The sequence below is a fragment of the Solanum stenotomum genome, chromosome 7, assembly GCF_019186545.1.
Source record: "Solanum stenotomum isolate F172 chromosome 7, ASM1918654v1, whole genome shotgun sequence".
Lineage (NCBI taxonomy): Eukaryota > Viridiplantae > Streptophyta > Magnoliopsida > Solanales > Solanaceae > Solanum > Solanum stenotomum.
In genome coordinates, this window is record NC_064288.1 from 53489092 (window position 1) to 53504670 (window position 15579).

Consider the following 15579-nt stretch of genomic DNA (forward strand, 5'->3'; position numbering starts at 1 on the left):
CATTAAAGATTGAACAAAACTCCTACTATATCTATACATTAATTAATGATATTTATCGTAAGTTGAGCTTGAAATTTGATAGGTTTTGCAATGTGGCCCCTTAAAGTTATCCGCATAATTCATTTAGACATCTTAATTGAGACTCTTATCTATTAGACACTTTAATATTAACGAATATTTATCTATTGAACATAAAATGACAACTAACATTAAAAATATTGTGCGTGTAATTCACACACATTATCTTGACAAAATCACGAATAAAATTACGATACGTGACACTTGGGCCCATAATTTTAATTTTGAAAAATAAAAAATAATTTTCAGCCTTTAATAATATAGAAAATTAAATTGACAAGAAAAAAAATTCTCCCCCACTCCCACCTAACCCCCCACCCCATCTAACCTATTGCCCTTTCTCCTTTGTCTTCTTCTCTGCCACTCCGCCATCGCCATTCACCATCGATTTCTCCGGCGATAACAAAAAAAATAAAATCTCCCCCACCCCTTCCTGAATACACCCACCAAATCCTTTCCTCTTTCTTTTTCTTCCTGTGTTACTCAAAATAAGAATAATCGACATCGATAAATTATTTCGAAATTGAAAACGAAGAGAAATCAGAATTATAGCAAAAAAATTTATAACATTTTTAATAAGTTTAATGAATGGTGATGGTTGCTCGATCGGAGTTATTGAAAATAAAGATGCACAAATATTGGTCGACTTTTTAACTCCAATGGTCGATTTTTTTTCTTCTTCTTGCAAATTCAACAGACAGTTTGTTTGCAAATTTAGCAGGCAATTTGTTTACCAAAAATGAAGAAAAAAAAAAAGCCAAAACAAAAGACAGAGAAATTTGAAGTCTTGAAAATGATGGGTTGAAGAAGAAGAGGACTTGTACATGGGTGTGAGGGTGTTTTTTATTTTTTTTTTATTTTTTATGAATTAAAAGATTAATGTTTAATTAAATTAATTTTTCATTTATTTAGTCAATGCATGCCAAGTGTCAAGAAAGTAGGTACAAATTTACTTTAAAAAAAAAATGTATTCACGCGCTCATCAGCAGTGAGATACACTTATTTTGCCATATCAGCGTTTTGTGTTTAATAGGTACATGTCTTGAACAATTTAGGTGTTCAATAGGTACAAGTCTTAGTTCACGTGTCCAAATGAATTATGCGGACAACTTTAAGGGGTCATGAATGACTTAAGCCATTGTTAATTGTATGGAGCATACATATGTTGTTATAATAGTCCCTTTAGGAGAGTTTATGTCTTAATTTTGATAATGTTTAGTGAAGATTTAAGATAATATTAAAGAAAATTGAAATTTATACTCTGTATATTCAAATTTAATCTCCGTCCCATTTTATTTGAGGTAATTTGACTCGGCACGGAGTTTAAGAAAGAAATGAGAATTTTTAAAATTTGTGGTTCAAAATGAATGATAGAAATTTGTGTGACGATAAATCATTTCATTAAGGATAAAATAAACATTTTATAGTTAAATTGTTACTTAATGTAAAAATGTGTCATTCTTTTTGGAATCACTAAAAAGAAAAATAAGTCGCATAAATTGAGATAGTGGGAGTACTAAATTGATGCATTATATTATCTATATCTACTAAAAGAACTTAAAGAACTTGAAAGAATCAATTGAGAGATTATTATTTATTTTAATGCAGTGTTATTGTAATAGATTGACTCCTTTCGAAAGAGTTTATATTTCATTTCAATTAATTCGAGGAAGTTTGGCGAAGAAATAAAATAATGTAGGATGAATTTTTATATTTGCGTTTTAGGTTGAGTAACATATAAATCTCATATTTATGTTTAAACTTGGGTTTATAACAAGCTTATATAGCTATATCAAACCATATGAATATACTAAATGTTAATTTATATAAATTCTAATTCAATTTATATAAACAATTTGAATGTGCTTATATTATCTTCCTTTTAGGTAAAACAACACCTTATAAATTGTTCATGATCACATTTTTTTTCGATTGTCAAAAGTGCATCGTGATGTATAATATATTTTAACCCAGAAAAGGAAAAAAATTAACAATTTGTCATTACCAATAACAAAAAGAGCAACTTTCACATATAGCAAACACAAAATTCATATTTGTATGCTATAGCAAACTTTGCATAATTGCGCTCCATAGCAAACATAAATATGTATATTTCGCTATACATATACAAAAGAAAGCAGTTGTATAATCTGCTTTGGTATACATATATAAAAAGATCAATTGTATAAAGTGAGAGAGACGAGCGAGTGAGCGAGATCTAGGAGAGTGGCGAGTGAGATCTGNTTGGGTTTATAACAAGCTTATATAGCTATATCAAACCATATGAATATACTAAATGCTAATTTATATAAATTCTAATTCAGTTTATAAAAACATTTTGAATGTGCTTATATTATCTTCCTTTTAGGTAAAACAACACCCTATAAATTGTTCATGATCACATTTTTTTTCGATTGTCAAAAGTGCATTGTGATCTATTATATATTTTAACCCAGAAAAGGAAAAAATTAACAATTGGTCATTACCAATAAAAAAAAAAGTATATATTAGATTTATGTAATTTGTGAATTTCCATCCAAATCCCACCATCTAAACTGTTTTTTCACAGTATATATAAAGCACGATTTTCCGCCCCACTCACTATCTCTCTACTATCAGAATTCGCTAACGCACTTTCTCTCTCTATAATTTTCAGTTTGCTGCAGCTGCATTCCTTTGTTATACAAAAACGTAACTGAATTTTCCGGCGTCGTTCTTTGCCCGGACAATGGCGTCGCTATACGTCGGCGACCTTCACGACTCTGTGACCGACGGCCAACTCTACGAAGCATTCTCAGAGTTCAAAAACCTCGTTGACGTTCGCGTCTGTCGCGACTCTTCTACCGGCCGTTCGCTCTGTTACGGCTACGTTAACTTCATTTCTTCTGAAGACGGTATATACTGTATCTTTCAGTATCTCTTGCACTGTTAATATTTCTGTTCGGTTTTCTTCGTTCGGTGCGAAATTCAGTTTGACATTTGTTTGCATGGCGGATTCCGATGAGAATTTCGTGTTTTGGATTTTCTATATGACTGATCAATGCGGAATTTGAGACCGAGATATGTATTTACGGAGTAGAACTATATTTTATTCCTAAGAATGCAGCTGAAGTTTTACCAAGACGGTGTATACTGTATTGTTTTGTATCGCTTGTACTGTTAATTTTCCGTTCGGTTTTCTTCGTTGGAAGTTCGTGCGGAATTGAGTTTGACATTTGTTTTCATGGTGAATTCATATAAAAACTGTGTTTTGATTTCTTATATAACTGATCAATGCGGAAATTCAAGACTGAGATATGTATTTACGGAGTTGAACTAAATTTTATTCCTAAGAAATTGTGTGAAATGCAGTTTTTCTTGTTTACTTATATTTTCGTGTTTCAGTATCTGCCTATGTGTATCCTATATGTGTAATGTGTGTATGAATTTGTTCCTTGGGGCTAATTGTGGAATTGACTCGAGAACCTATTGGTTTAGGTAAATATGTTATCCACTCGGTTGTGAATATACATTTATAAAACGAAAAGGACAGGGTTAGATTTCTTTATTATGGAAAAATAAGGAGAAGTTGGCGGTTTTTTGTTTAAGTATATGAAATATGAAGGACAACGACGGGATTGGATTTCCACTCATATGTAAGGAATGTAAGATTTCATTGATGGAGTTGTATTTAGTGGTAATAGGATGGTGTTCAGACTCCAGAAATGAAGTTTTGATAGTGAGCCCTCCCCTGTCTGGCTGGATTAATTTCATTCTGAATCATTGAGAATAATCAATAAAACACAGTTTGTCCGAGAGTGACAGGAAGAAGCTATAGTGCTGGTTGGCGAGTTCTTTGTTTGGTACTAGTAGTTGTTTATTTTGTTGTGGTTATTCCTGCATGCTATTTTTTCAAGCTATGCGTCTACTTATATAATTGTTATATCTTGCACTCGAGGGAAGATATAACTGAAAATCTTGAGGATTTTATGATGTTGATTAGTAATGGAATGATCTTCTCTGCTGTGAGTCATTTCAGTGGACTATTGCTGAAGTTATTTTTACTATGGATTAGTTGATGATGTGGTTAAGGGAATAATTAATTGTAATTTGAGATTTTGTTGCTATAATTGATCAAATTGTTTGTTTTGTGGTGTGAGTCATCTGTGTAGTTCTTTCAATGAAGTCCATCAGTGAGTAGTGTGGTCTTTTGATGGACTGTTACTTCAGCCTTGATGTTTTATGGAACCCTGGCGAATTCATTAAATGAAGGTTATCTGAATGATTTGCCTTGGTCTTATTTATTTTAATTTGATTGATTTGTCGTCTAGTTTCTGTTTTGTGGAATGTTGAGGACCAGTGAGTTGCTCATTTTGTCACTTAATGTTGTTTCCGTTCACGAAACATTGTCCGTATGATCTGATCTGTGATTTGTTATCATAAGTATGAGCTAACCTTTTAAAATTGTACAAGTTGTATCATCTTTTTTCTTAATTGCCTGAGAAAGCTATGGTTTTTCCTGCTCTGTGAGCGGAACAGATCAGCTCATGACTTTTTTTGCGGTTAGCATTTATTAAGCTTCATGCTCTGGACCAGTGACTCAAGGGACAATGATTGCAAATGCAGAACTTTTGTCTATTTCTTTGGTTGCTTATGGTTTGTTATTGTGTATGTCTGACTTTCTTTTCCTCGAAATTCTGTGTGAGTTTATTTTTCACTTGGAAAGCTTCTACTGTCTTTTAAACTGTGAACAGCTGTGCGTGCTATTGAGGTGAAAAATCATTCCACCCTCAATGGAAAAGCTATAAGGGTTAGTTGGTCCCGTCGTGATTCTGATGTGAGAAGAAGTGGAACTGGAAATGTATTCATCAAGGTACTTTTTAAGGACTGGATAGCTGTCATTCATTTTGAGATCTTAATAGGTTTTCTTTTTTCCTTATTGCTTTGATCCCTATGTGAAACTGATTTGGGATTTTGCTGCAGAATCTAAATGATACAATTGACAGCACGAAGCTTGAAGAAATATTCCAGAAGTTTGGAAATATCTTATCCTGTAAAGTTGCCGTTTCTGAGGATGGAAGGAGTAAAGGATTTGGCTTTGTCCAGTTTGAGACTGAGGACAGTGCAAACACTGCTATTGAGGAGCTCAATGGATCTGCTGTTGGAGGAAAGGAGATGTATGTGAAATTCTCTCAGTTATAATTTATAGTGATCCCGATGAACTTTGATAGAGTATATGGAAAAAACTGTTTCTCTTGCACACTTTTAACCTTATTTTGTCCCCAATATTTTTACATCCATTATGGATAGGTATGTAGGAAAGTTTGTCAAAAAGAGTGACCGGATTCTGCCCAGCCCTGATGAGAAATATACAAATTTGTTCATCAAGAACCTGGGTCTTGACATCTCAGAAGAACATCTTAGAGAGAAGTTCTCTGAATTTGGGAAAATTATCAGCTTGGTCATTACGAAAGATGAGAATGGATGTTCAAAAGGTTTTGGTTATGTGAACTTTGAGAATCCAGATGATGCTAGGAGAGCAAGGGAAGCTATGAATGGATCAAAACTTGGTAGGTTTTGACTTTATCTTGCTGTCGTATTCTCAGATGTAACTAACAGCTACAGTGTTCAAGAGTCTTTATATGACCTGTATGCATTGGGCAGGCTGCAAGATCTTGTATGTAGCAAGAGCACAAAAGAAAACAGAACGCGAACAGATATTGAGGCGTTTGTTTGAGGAGAGAAGGAAGGCGCGACTTATTAAGTACCAGGTATCTTTGTTTCTCATTTCCTCATTTAAAAGATATATGTTACTGTAGAAAAAATGTGTTACTGTATTGTATTGTCCATTTTTTGATCACGATTAATGTCATCATAGGGTTCAAATGTGTACGTCAAAAATATCGATGGTGATGTCAAGGATCACGAGTTGCGTGAATTATTCAGTCAATGTGGCAAAATCACTTCTGCAAAACTTATGCTAGATGAAAAAGGAGTCAGCAGGGGCTTTGGATTTGTATGTTTTTCCAGACCAGAGGAGGCCAATAAAGCGGTGAATACTTTTCATGGTAAGTTATATATCTTTTTACTCGGTCTAGATCATGGTGAATGCCAAGGCACTGAATGTTGTTTCACATGAGCTAGAACTTGCAATAAATTTTGGTGCTATCTAACATCTTCTATCCTATTACGTTTTTGAGCACAGATATCCCAGCTTAAGTAAATAAGTAGTACTACTTTACACTGTTTTCTTTCTAAAGGAGGTGTCAGAAATAATGAAGTGTTACAGCATGGATAGAGTTCCTGATGAATGACTCTATCAATATGGATATACTCATGAAATTCAGGGTTAAGGGGTTATAGAACTCCAGAACTTTAATGCAGAAATGCATGTCTCTGTCAAATGCCTCAGGCCCTAACTTTAGATTCCGTAATGCCTATATGGGTATCATGTCAGGCAAGCAACTTTTTGTTTGGTTGGTCTAGTTGAGTTTAGGCTAATTGTCCCACATATGGTTCAGTTATAGTGCTTGCTGCACTTTGCCAATAGACAAGACCTCTCAATCATGTTAAATTCCAAACCTGGTTTTTCTTCTTTTATGGCTCCTTTTCCCATCTTTTCTCTGCGTGCACACTGGATTTTTGGTCTCTGCTTCCTTTTAATACCTCTGCACTAAAGGGTTTAACCTCTGACTAAGCTCGTGGATGGTACGTATATTCTTCGTCATGGCATTTTCTAAGCTCTTATTTTTAATTACTATTCTGAAATCTGTGATCAATGTGTTTTCTAGTGTTGTAGCATTTTAATTTAGTTGTAAGTGAACTTTTGTGTGGAATAGTAAAACAAGGAATGAACACAGAGATCTTAGAAAAAACGAAAGCTGTTCCAAGACATTGCAAACAATAAACTTAATTTCTTAAAAATAGATCACTGCCAGGCTTCCCCAGATTAGTTAGTCAAGTACGTAGTGATACACCGGATTATGTTTTTATGCCATGTCATGCTTGCATCAACAACAATCGTCTCTCATGAACAAAATTCCTTACTGTTATTTTATGTGTCTTAATTGAACACAGAAAATAAAGGTATTCATTGAAAGAAAATTAACAGATGCCTTTCCATTTCGTTTTCCCTTCAATTTTCTCTCATATTATTCATATGTTCTTCAGTTTGACAGCTTATATTCTTCCAATGTTATATTAGAAGGTTTCTCTTAAGGTCCCTATTAAGTATATTGACGTTGTTAGACATTCCACAGGATTTATGTTTGGCCAAAAGCCATTGTATGTGGCTCTTGCTCAAAGGAAAGAGGAAAGGCAAACTCAATTACTGCTTAAGCATGCACAAGGAATTGCAGGTCTCACCGGATCTTCCGCTTTTTTCCCGGGTGGATATCCCCCTCTGTACTACCCAGCCCCTGGTGATCTACAAGTATCTGAACAACCAGGGCAGCTGTATCAGCCCCTGATTATGAGGCATGGTTGGATGGTCAATGGATTTGCAAACTCTATTAGACCTTCTTATCAAACTTCCTTGGTTAGTCCAACTGTAAATTTTATAATACTTCGGCAATTTTACTACTTCATAGAGTTGGATAACAGAATCTTGAACTTTTCAGCAGTAGTCCGGAGGCACTAAATTGCATGGGCATGTTTCAGGTTTAAACCTATGATGAAATTTCTTACCACTTTCGTCTCATTTTTCAGATTCCTAGTGCTTCACAATATAGGCAGCTTAGGGGAAAGAAGAACGGACATATGCCAGATGTGCCTTACTGGCAGCAATCAGTCCAATCAGTGGCATCATCAAAGCAATCTAGCTATACTCAAAAGGTTGAACTTTTTGCTATCCTTTTTTCATAAATTGGAATTTTGATTGACTGAGTTTTGTATTTGTTGATCTGCACAGCGTAGTAGTTCAATATTCCATTTTAGAATGCTGAAGTTGAATGTTTTTTCTGAGAATCCTCCCTTGAAAATGTGTGACTTTGCCTTTTTACCTCAATGGAAAAAGATAATGTCTTCAAATGCCTATTCAGAATAGTGATTAATCATTTTGCTAGGATGAGGATAAATGTTGTTTTATTTGATTTTCAAGTTCGTGTACTGATTTATGTTTCCTTTTTTGGTGTTCTTCATATATTCTTTTTATCTGAATCTTCTGATCATTATTCATATATTTGAAAAACTAGGCCTTCACTTAACTAGTGTTAAGTATGTGATTTTTAGCCGGAAATTGTTTGATTGATTTGAATTATTGTTTCAACTGTAAGTCTGTAACTACAAGAATTACAGTATCATAAATCATTCAGCCCATATTTACTCTATCTTTTAACTCAAGCATTTTTTTTTGGTTTTCTTAGCTTATATGATGCAAAATTGTTAATCTCACGTGCAGATTACTTAGTATGTGTATTTTAAAAGTTGAGATCTTTTTCCATAATTCGGTTATCATCTTGTTACTAAACTTCTGCCTGCACTGATTCTTCTTACGATCCTGTCATGGAAAGAAATTGTAGTCTATTTCAAATTGTTGTAACCCATAACAAAGTGCTTCTTTTTTCATTCACTAATATGTGTACATTGATGAGCTTCATTGCTTCAAGTTTCCTACTTTTGGTGCATGCCTTCACCTAGGTGAGAAGTATCCTGGGAAAATTAAAATTTCCTTTTGCATGATGGATCACAGTTAAGCACCCCTGTTTTAGTAACCACACAATTTATGTATGCTTTGTAGGTCAAATATGCACCAAATGGTTGTGGTATGAAGAAAGGATGTGTTTTCTCTGCTGGCACCAGTACAAAAGGATCATTGTCTGAGGTTTCAGACAACCTGAGTACCATGCTTACCGCTGCACCTCCTAAGCAGCAGAAACAGATACTTGGAGACCACCTCTATCCTCTAATTAGTCAACACAAGGTGAGCTTTTTCTCTATCCTTTATAATTGTCCTTTTCTCTTCTATAATAGCTACCCTATGCACTAATGCAGAATAATTTGTCTGCTGCAATTGTTTTGGTTCTTCATGGAGAACCCAAGGGGTAGATAAACACTTGAAAGAGGACTTGATCCATCTCTGACAATTTTACTGATGTTGGTGTGGGTGATCTGTCAAGAAGCTTTTTGAAGCCATTTAGTTTTGAGCTTCGTTATCCGTTGGTTATATAGAGCTGGTCTAGCTTCTGTATCGGTCTTGCTGTTACCCTGAGAATTAACAAAACTAATATGCTTTTTGTAGCCCCATCTTGCTGCAAAGGTTACAGGAATGCTCTTGGAAATGGACAACTCAGAGCTTTTATCATTGTTCAAGTCACCAGAATCTCTGGCAGCAATGGTGCAAAAAGCAGTTGAGATGCTCAACCTCCCCAAGACTGAAGTTTCCCCTCGAGATTCATGTCTTCCAAATCTTCTCTCTGCTAAGTTGCAGTCAACTTAGCAACGAATTATGCACAATGTTAGAGGTTTCCATCAAGTTTGTGTCACTAGGAAATAAATCTAGCTAAGTGTTGTTTGTATGGTGGCTACTTGTATCATGATTTTGTGGCTGTTATTACTTCTCCGATATGACATGATAGAAACAAAATCGTTGTGCTTAATGATACTGCTATAGCATTTGGGGTCGGCAATGTTATGTTTGACAATGTGTTTGGAAGTTCTCATTTCTTTACATGTTATAGTTGTATTCCATTTCATATTGACTTTGTCAGATGATATTTGAGAAAGAAGATTGATTCGAAGAATAAGATTGAAGTCTACCAGTGTGTTAGGAAAGATGAAACAACAAAGTTCCCCTCTTTCTGCAGAACTTAGACTCAATTCAATAAAGTTCCCCGCACATCGAGTTTTGTTTATTGAGTAATTTATGCACTACAAATGTTTTTGTGTGTGTTTGTATCGTCTTTGTTCTTTTGGTAGAGAGAATAACAATTATAGCAAGCAAAAAGAAACAAGAGCATAAGCCAAACTATTTCCGTTTTGTTCTTATAGATCATGTTTCAGGGAAGACTTATAATATACAGGACAAGTAAATTGTGTTCTTTGTTCACCCAAGAGCAATAAGCTCTCAGAATACACTCACTTTTTGAAGTCTAGATTACAATTCAACTTCTAGTTTAGATGTCAGTAAAATCAACAAACCCTTTTTGATATCAGACTCAATGATTCCCTCCATTTCTCCAATGCCTTCTCAAACTGCAGATTATCAGAATCAGTTTCCCTGACACTGCTGGTTTTGGGTAAAAGCAATGCACGATTATCAGAATCAGCTTGTAACTCGTAGTCATTAGAATCAACTCGTGAGTTCTTCCATTAAGCCCTGTAATTAGAGGCAAAGGCTAGAAGTTTGAGAAAAAGGTAGATGCATTTATTTCTACTGCAATTTTCTGTTGTATGGGAAAATCACCTGAGAAATATACTGCTCTGCATCAGTGCGCCTAATGAAAAGAATTGCATGACGAGCAAGGTTGGCTAATTGGTCGCTGAGGACCACATTACCAATATCATCAAGGACCCTCACCTTGATATAGGGATCTTTTGGAGGCACCATATCCTGTGAAAAGCAAAACATAAGGAAGCTAAGGTACTTGGGCCGAGTCTCTTATCATTTGCACTGTGCGGGTCTCCCAGAGATTTAAAGTTTATAAGGAAAGCAGTCCCTTGCAGATTGATCAGATATTCTAGAAAACACATGGAGTGATGTCATATTTTTGCTTGTCAATGTAGTGTTTTATTTGAGCACGTTGAACTTCTGATAATCGAGTATCTGTTTAATTTACTTAATGCACTCACAAGCCTTCGCATTGCTGCCCTAGCTTCGTGTTCTTTTCAGAGATAGTTCTAGTCCAATGATTGATATAGTTATCCGAAGCCTAAAGTCAAATGCAATGAGCAAATTTGATACTTCCTACTCACAAAAGAAAGAAACGGAAAAGGAAAAATCTGCCACCCTCCTAACAAGTCACCATCCACACTCCAATCCAAGCTTCTTTCTCTTGCTCCGATGGCACACCAACACTGATGAGAGTGCAACGATGGGGAAGATGTGCAGATATGCTATGGAGGGTGACATTCCTTTTGCACCCCACCTAGAGATAAAAATTACTTGTCGGGGAGCATCGTTAGGCTAGGACCCCTCAATGTTACAGAACTTCAAGAAATAACTTTAGCTTCAGATATATCAATTTTCCGACTTGCTGACACTTCATAAGAACCAGAGATCAATGAGCTAAACAAAACAGTCACTATAGTTCCGTATCAACACACCGAAAGAAAAAAAGAACAAGACACTATTTAGAAGTGAATCATATGACGTTTAATGGACAGTTTCCCTTTTTTCTGCTGTTTGGATTCAAACAAATTTTGGTAATTACACATACTGCTCCTAAATAGTCACAGATTACAACAATTAACCTTTTGAAGGAGGGAAATTTAAATTTTTTTCTAGGAGATCATACTATAATGCCAAGAGTACAGAAAACATGTCCTGGTTTGGTTATCAAAAAAAGCAAACATGCCCTGGTTGGGACTTAGTAAGAGTCTACTTTCTGCAATTTCAGGCATAGTAGTATTTGTTAGGTGTAAAAGTCTATTCACTATAGTCTTTGAGCAATATATCAGGACACAAACAAGAAGTTACGAGAAAAGAACACTTACCACCCCCAAATCAAGATCAAGTGATGACATGTATGATTGGATAGTTGCAGCATGATTCTTAAAATATTCTTTCTCTGAGGTACTAAGCTTCTCTTCAATTTCTTCTGGGAGGACACGCTCAAGGGTCCATCCCAATCTTCGAACAACTTCTGCTCGATTATATCTAAAGAAGGAACAAGAAAGAAAGTCGACAACGAACATAAGAGATGCAGGAAGATCAGGAATATATGACCGTTTCCCAAGGACAACTCTGAAGCTAACTGTTACTCACACATAAGCCATCAGACAGCGCTTGTTGCGAGTGAGAGACTGATGATGGATAAGCAGCCCATGGTAATTATCATCTTTGGGGAGCTCTGCATTGGAACTTCTATCAGTCTCAGGTGGCTCATTGTCATCAGGTGATTCGTTATTTGAAACTGTGTCGTTCTGAGTTGGTCGGTTTGCACTTGAACTTTCAGCAGGTGTTTTTGCATTCATTTTCCTGTGTCAAACTCAAGATGGATAAGGTCTGAAACAAAGTTGTACTCCATTTGGCACATACAGAAGAATACACATGCGTAAGGAAAGAATGACTTTTGTTGGGAAACACATTGTCAACATGCTGGATTTGACTCAATTTCAGAAATGAACCGAGACTAATCCAAGTTGATGTGTGATATTTGATGAAATTATATGCCTTTGGAATCTGGTGTATGGATATCAAATTTAACAGTTTGCCATTAGGACACTCATGCAGTATGATGTAGCCAATTAAATAGAAGGTATGGAAAGTGGGAGGACAAGCACCTAATGCTCAATACTGAATCGGCCCAGAAGCAGCAAAGTTGAAAGCTTCAGAAAATACAAACATAGCATTTGGCACTATAAGACACAGAAACATTCTGAGAGCTTAGTGCCTAGGCGCTAGCATGGCACAAACCTGGAGGCTACAGTGCCTAGGTGCCATCAGACAAATAGAACTATAGGAACACAGTGCCAAGTTGCTATCAGACAAATACTGGTTCTTAGACGTGTTCTTACATGAAAACTATAAATATACCCTACCAGGGCTGAACATGGCACAGCAGGAGGGAAAAAAGAAGGTTGGATCTATTTCAACTTGAATTCATCTTCTACTTCCTTTCCTTTTGGCTTTATCTTTTCATAGAGAAGATAGCTTATGGAATATCCTCAGTTTACAGAGAAAGGAATTCAGAAGTATTAAATTTCAAAGTGAACTCTATTTCTTTAATAACTGAACAAGATCAGTACATATATATATACAGGAAAGGAAAGAATCTTTTGTAACTACTTTAACTAACTATTTTCTATCTAATCCTCTAACTTCTATTATTTACATAATGACTCTCAGCTTACTATGTAATACCATCTTTAATACATAAAAGCAAAAACTTCAGAAAATTCAGCATGCTGACACACAAGTATTATGGAGAAGAAAAGCATATGATAGAGCACTGATGAAGTATCTATGTTCAAGGCCTAGATCAGAAGCAAACTGGACAAGAAAACAGGTAAAATAGGACAGTTTCAGGATATCAGTTCAGAAAATACACGAGGTACACTTGTTCTGTAAAATATTTGCAACAATAAGAATCACTAAAAAGCTCACCTAACTACTGTTACAAATAGCATGTTATGGGTTATACAACAATAAGGTTGCAGAAAGAGATGAATAACAAGCAAAGAAAGCTTGGGAAACCACAAGGAACGTGTTAAATATACCTCACCAAGGAATTGAGGTGCAGGAAATGGCTGTTACATTCTTCAAGTACTTGTGTAACTAGGTCAGTCTGCATTGAACAAGAAACTATTCTGTAAGTACTAAAACTCTAAGTAAATAGCGGACCAAATATGTAATGAATCAAAATGTTTATAAGATTCAAGTAGCAGCAAAGAAATTGACCCTGCAGAACATCAACTTTATTTTAATGTAAGAAGACTCATGATCACTCATTTTCTAATAAAACTCCTTAAAAAGAAGAAGTAGAACTACATGTATACTTCTGTTAATAACAAGATCAATATCTTGGATGTATGAAAAACCCACTACAGCATTATGACATGCATGATAATGACAAACATCTACCTGGCTACCTTATTCCTCTAGCGTGAACCCATATATTATAAATGCAAGATGATTGCATGTTTATATTAGCATTAATAACAATAGGGGAAAGAAGATAACGTCAAATCTCAGTGACTCAACACCTATCGTCTATACAATTTTCACAGCCTACATGGAAATAATGCAAATGATTAAAACTATCTGAAATTTAATTTCTAGTAAGCTGATCAAATATAGAATAAATTGCATACATTAAAAGCTGCAAGCTGCCCGGGTTCGCTCTCTGCAAATTCTTGAACTAATTCTCTCCCCTTCTTCCCGTACATTTCTTCCAATTCAAATGGGCCAAGCACTAATCAATTTTTTCCTGCAGTCACTGAAGCATTCCTCAAACATGTAAATCTGAAATCCCTTAAAATTGGAAAATGAAATAGTACTTATGCAACTATTTTCTTATATCGGAATTCCTATCAAGTAGTTTTTCTAAGGCCTGAATAAGAGTATTCCACTTTTATTGAATATTTTTGGCATAACTAATATCAAATAATTTCTCTACTGAGTTACGAAAGTAATGTTTTTTCTTAAATGAACAATTCCAATCTAGTGACAGTAAATTGAGTTACAAATATAAAAAGAGAATGTTTGTTCAGTAAAGGGGGGAAAACAAGTACAATTTACGGTTACTCGGGTGAAATGGGAGCTTGTGTTGGTTGTTCATGGAAGGAAAGAGCTCCAGAAATAGCTGGAAGGTAACATCACTCTACAATCAAGCTTTCAAATTTGCAAATTTGATGCATTTGAAAGCTAAACACATAAAGACCTCAGTTGGGTCATCCTATTTTACTTACCCAGTCAAATTTTAGCAACCCACATCGACTCGGAAGAAGGGACATAGATAGTAGCAACAATGAGATGATCTTTTTTCAACTCGGACGAAACTCAGTGAGTAATTACCATAAGAATCACTAAGAATAAGTTGAAATTTCAAAATTTGGGGATCTGGGTTTGCTTTAAATCCTTTAAAAATCTCTTTGGGTGCTTCAGATTTAACAAAAAATTGTCAAAATGATGAAAATAATGAAAAATCTGAGTTAACTGAAGCATTTCATCAAACACGTAATGTGCATAAACCCAGAAATTGCTTAAACGAAAACAAAAACGAAATCGTATTTACGCACCTTTTTTCAATTGAGTTCCTATACAAGAAAGTTGAAATGTAATTTTTGTAAATGGATTTCTTCTTCGCCAAAATTTGATTCAAGAACAATTTTGGCGGGAGTTTCTTCAAGATTCCAAAATTAGCCGCCAAATGCAGAAACTAAAAAAAGGTATTATATAAATTTAAAATAGAGTCTAGAAACTACACTTGGACCTCATAAGTTTAAGAAAGAGGCAATAAGACCCACTTAATTCATAGAAGTATCCATTTTGGTCCTTTTATTCCTTCTTTTTTTTCTCACTAGGGTTTGGTACCACTTAAATGTCTCCATTAGTTTGAATTCATATCACATAAAGGCCATTGAGGGAAGGGGGAGTCCTCTGTATCAAAAACTATTTTCGTTCTCGAGGCTCCAACTTGAGACATTCAATTAAAGATGGATAGATCTATTCATCTTATCATAATTCTTAGCTATTAGCCCTTTCTTCTTGTGAATAGAAAATTTCAATAAAATTTAGAAGCAAAAAATGTATTTACAATTATTCTCACAGGTCAAAAAGTATAAATTCTTAGGTATAAATGGTAAAACTATATAAGGTGTAAATTGTTTGTTTGCCCATACATTTTGGTAAGAAATCCAATA

General features: G+C 35.0%; 2 protein-coding genes across 4 annotated transcripts; one reads left to right on the forward strand and one right to left on the reverse strand.

Moving 5' to 3' along the window:
- The first annotated feature begins 2700 nt into the window (after positions 1–2700).
- LOC125871879 (polyadenylate-binding protein 7-like) lies at positions 2701–9764 on the forward strand. Its single transcript, XM_049552577.1, has 10 exons — positions 2701–2972; positions 4812–4930; positions 5041–5234; positions 5368–5627; positions 5722–5828; positions 5936–6125; positions 7317–7594; positions 7765–7890; positions 8795–8977; positions 9296–9764. The coding sequence occupies exons 1-10, from the start codon at positions 2807–2809 to the stop codon at positions 9491–9493; spliced, it is 1821 nt and encodes a 606-aa protein (XP_049408534.1). The 5' UTR covers positions 2701–2806; the 3' UTR covers positions 9494–9764.
- A 256-nt stretch (positions 9765–10020) lies between these two features.
- LOC125870854 (uncharacterized) lies at positions 10021–15084 on the reverse strand. 3 transcript variants are annotated; one of them, XM_049551398.1, is made up of 7 exons: positions 14956–15084; positions 14029–14153; positions 13435–13502; positions 11981–12193; positions 11710–11872; positions 10460–10606; positions 10021–10372 (listed from the first exon to the last, which is right to left on the reverse strand). In XM_049551398.1, the coding sequence occupies exons 2-7, from the start codon at positions 14101–14103 to the stop codon at positions 10346–10348; spliced, it is 693 nt and encodes a 230-aa protein (XP_049407355.1). In that variant the 5' UTR covers positions 14104–14153; positions 14956–15084; the 3' UTR covers positions 10021–10345. The 3 variants fall into 3 exon arrangements, with proteins under 3 accessions (XP_049407355.1, XP_049407357.1, XP_049407356.1); XM_049551400.1 differs by having other exon boundaries at positions 14029–14144; positions 14956–15078; XM_049551399.1 differs by lacking the exon at positions 14956–15084 and adding an exon at positions 14626–14645.
- Positions 15085–15579: the final 495 nt, after the last annotated feature.

Bases quoted from the DNA above. Each gene is read 5' to 3' on its own strand.
- LOC125871879 (XM_049552577.1), top strand. From the start codon at position 2,807: ATGGCGTCGCTATACGTCGGCGACCTTCACGACTCTGTGACCGACGGC. The intron at 5,829-5,935 runs GTATCTTTGTTT...ATGTCATCATAG, and splicing joins CGCGACTTATTAAGTACCAG to GGTTCAAATGTGTACGTCAA. The intron at 8,978-9,295 runs GTGAGCTTTTTC...TGCTTTTTGTAG, and splicing joins CTCTAATTAGTCAACACAAG to CCCCATCTTGCTGCAAAGGT.
- LOC125870854 (XM_049551398.1), bottom strand. From the start codon at position 14,103: ATGTACGGGAAGAAGGGGAGAGAATTAGTTCAAGAATTTGCAGAGAGC. The intron at 13,503-14,028 runs GTATGCAATTTA...TGTTCAATGCAG, and splicing joins GGCAGCTTGCAGCTTTTAAT to ACTGACCTAGTTACACAAGT. The intron at 10,607-11,709 runs GTAAGTGTTCTT...TGCTTTTCACAG, and splicing joins TTGATCTTGATTTGGGGGTG to GATATGGTGCCTCCAAAAGA.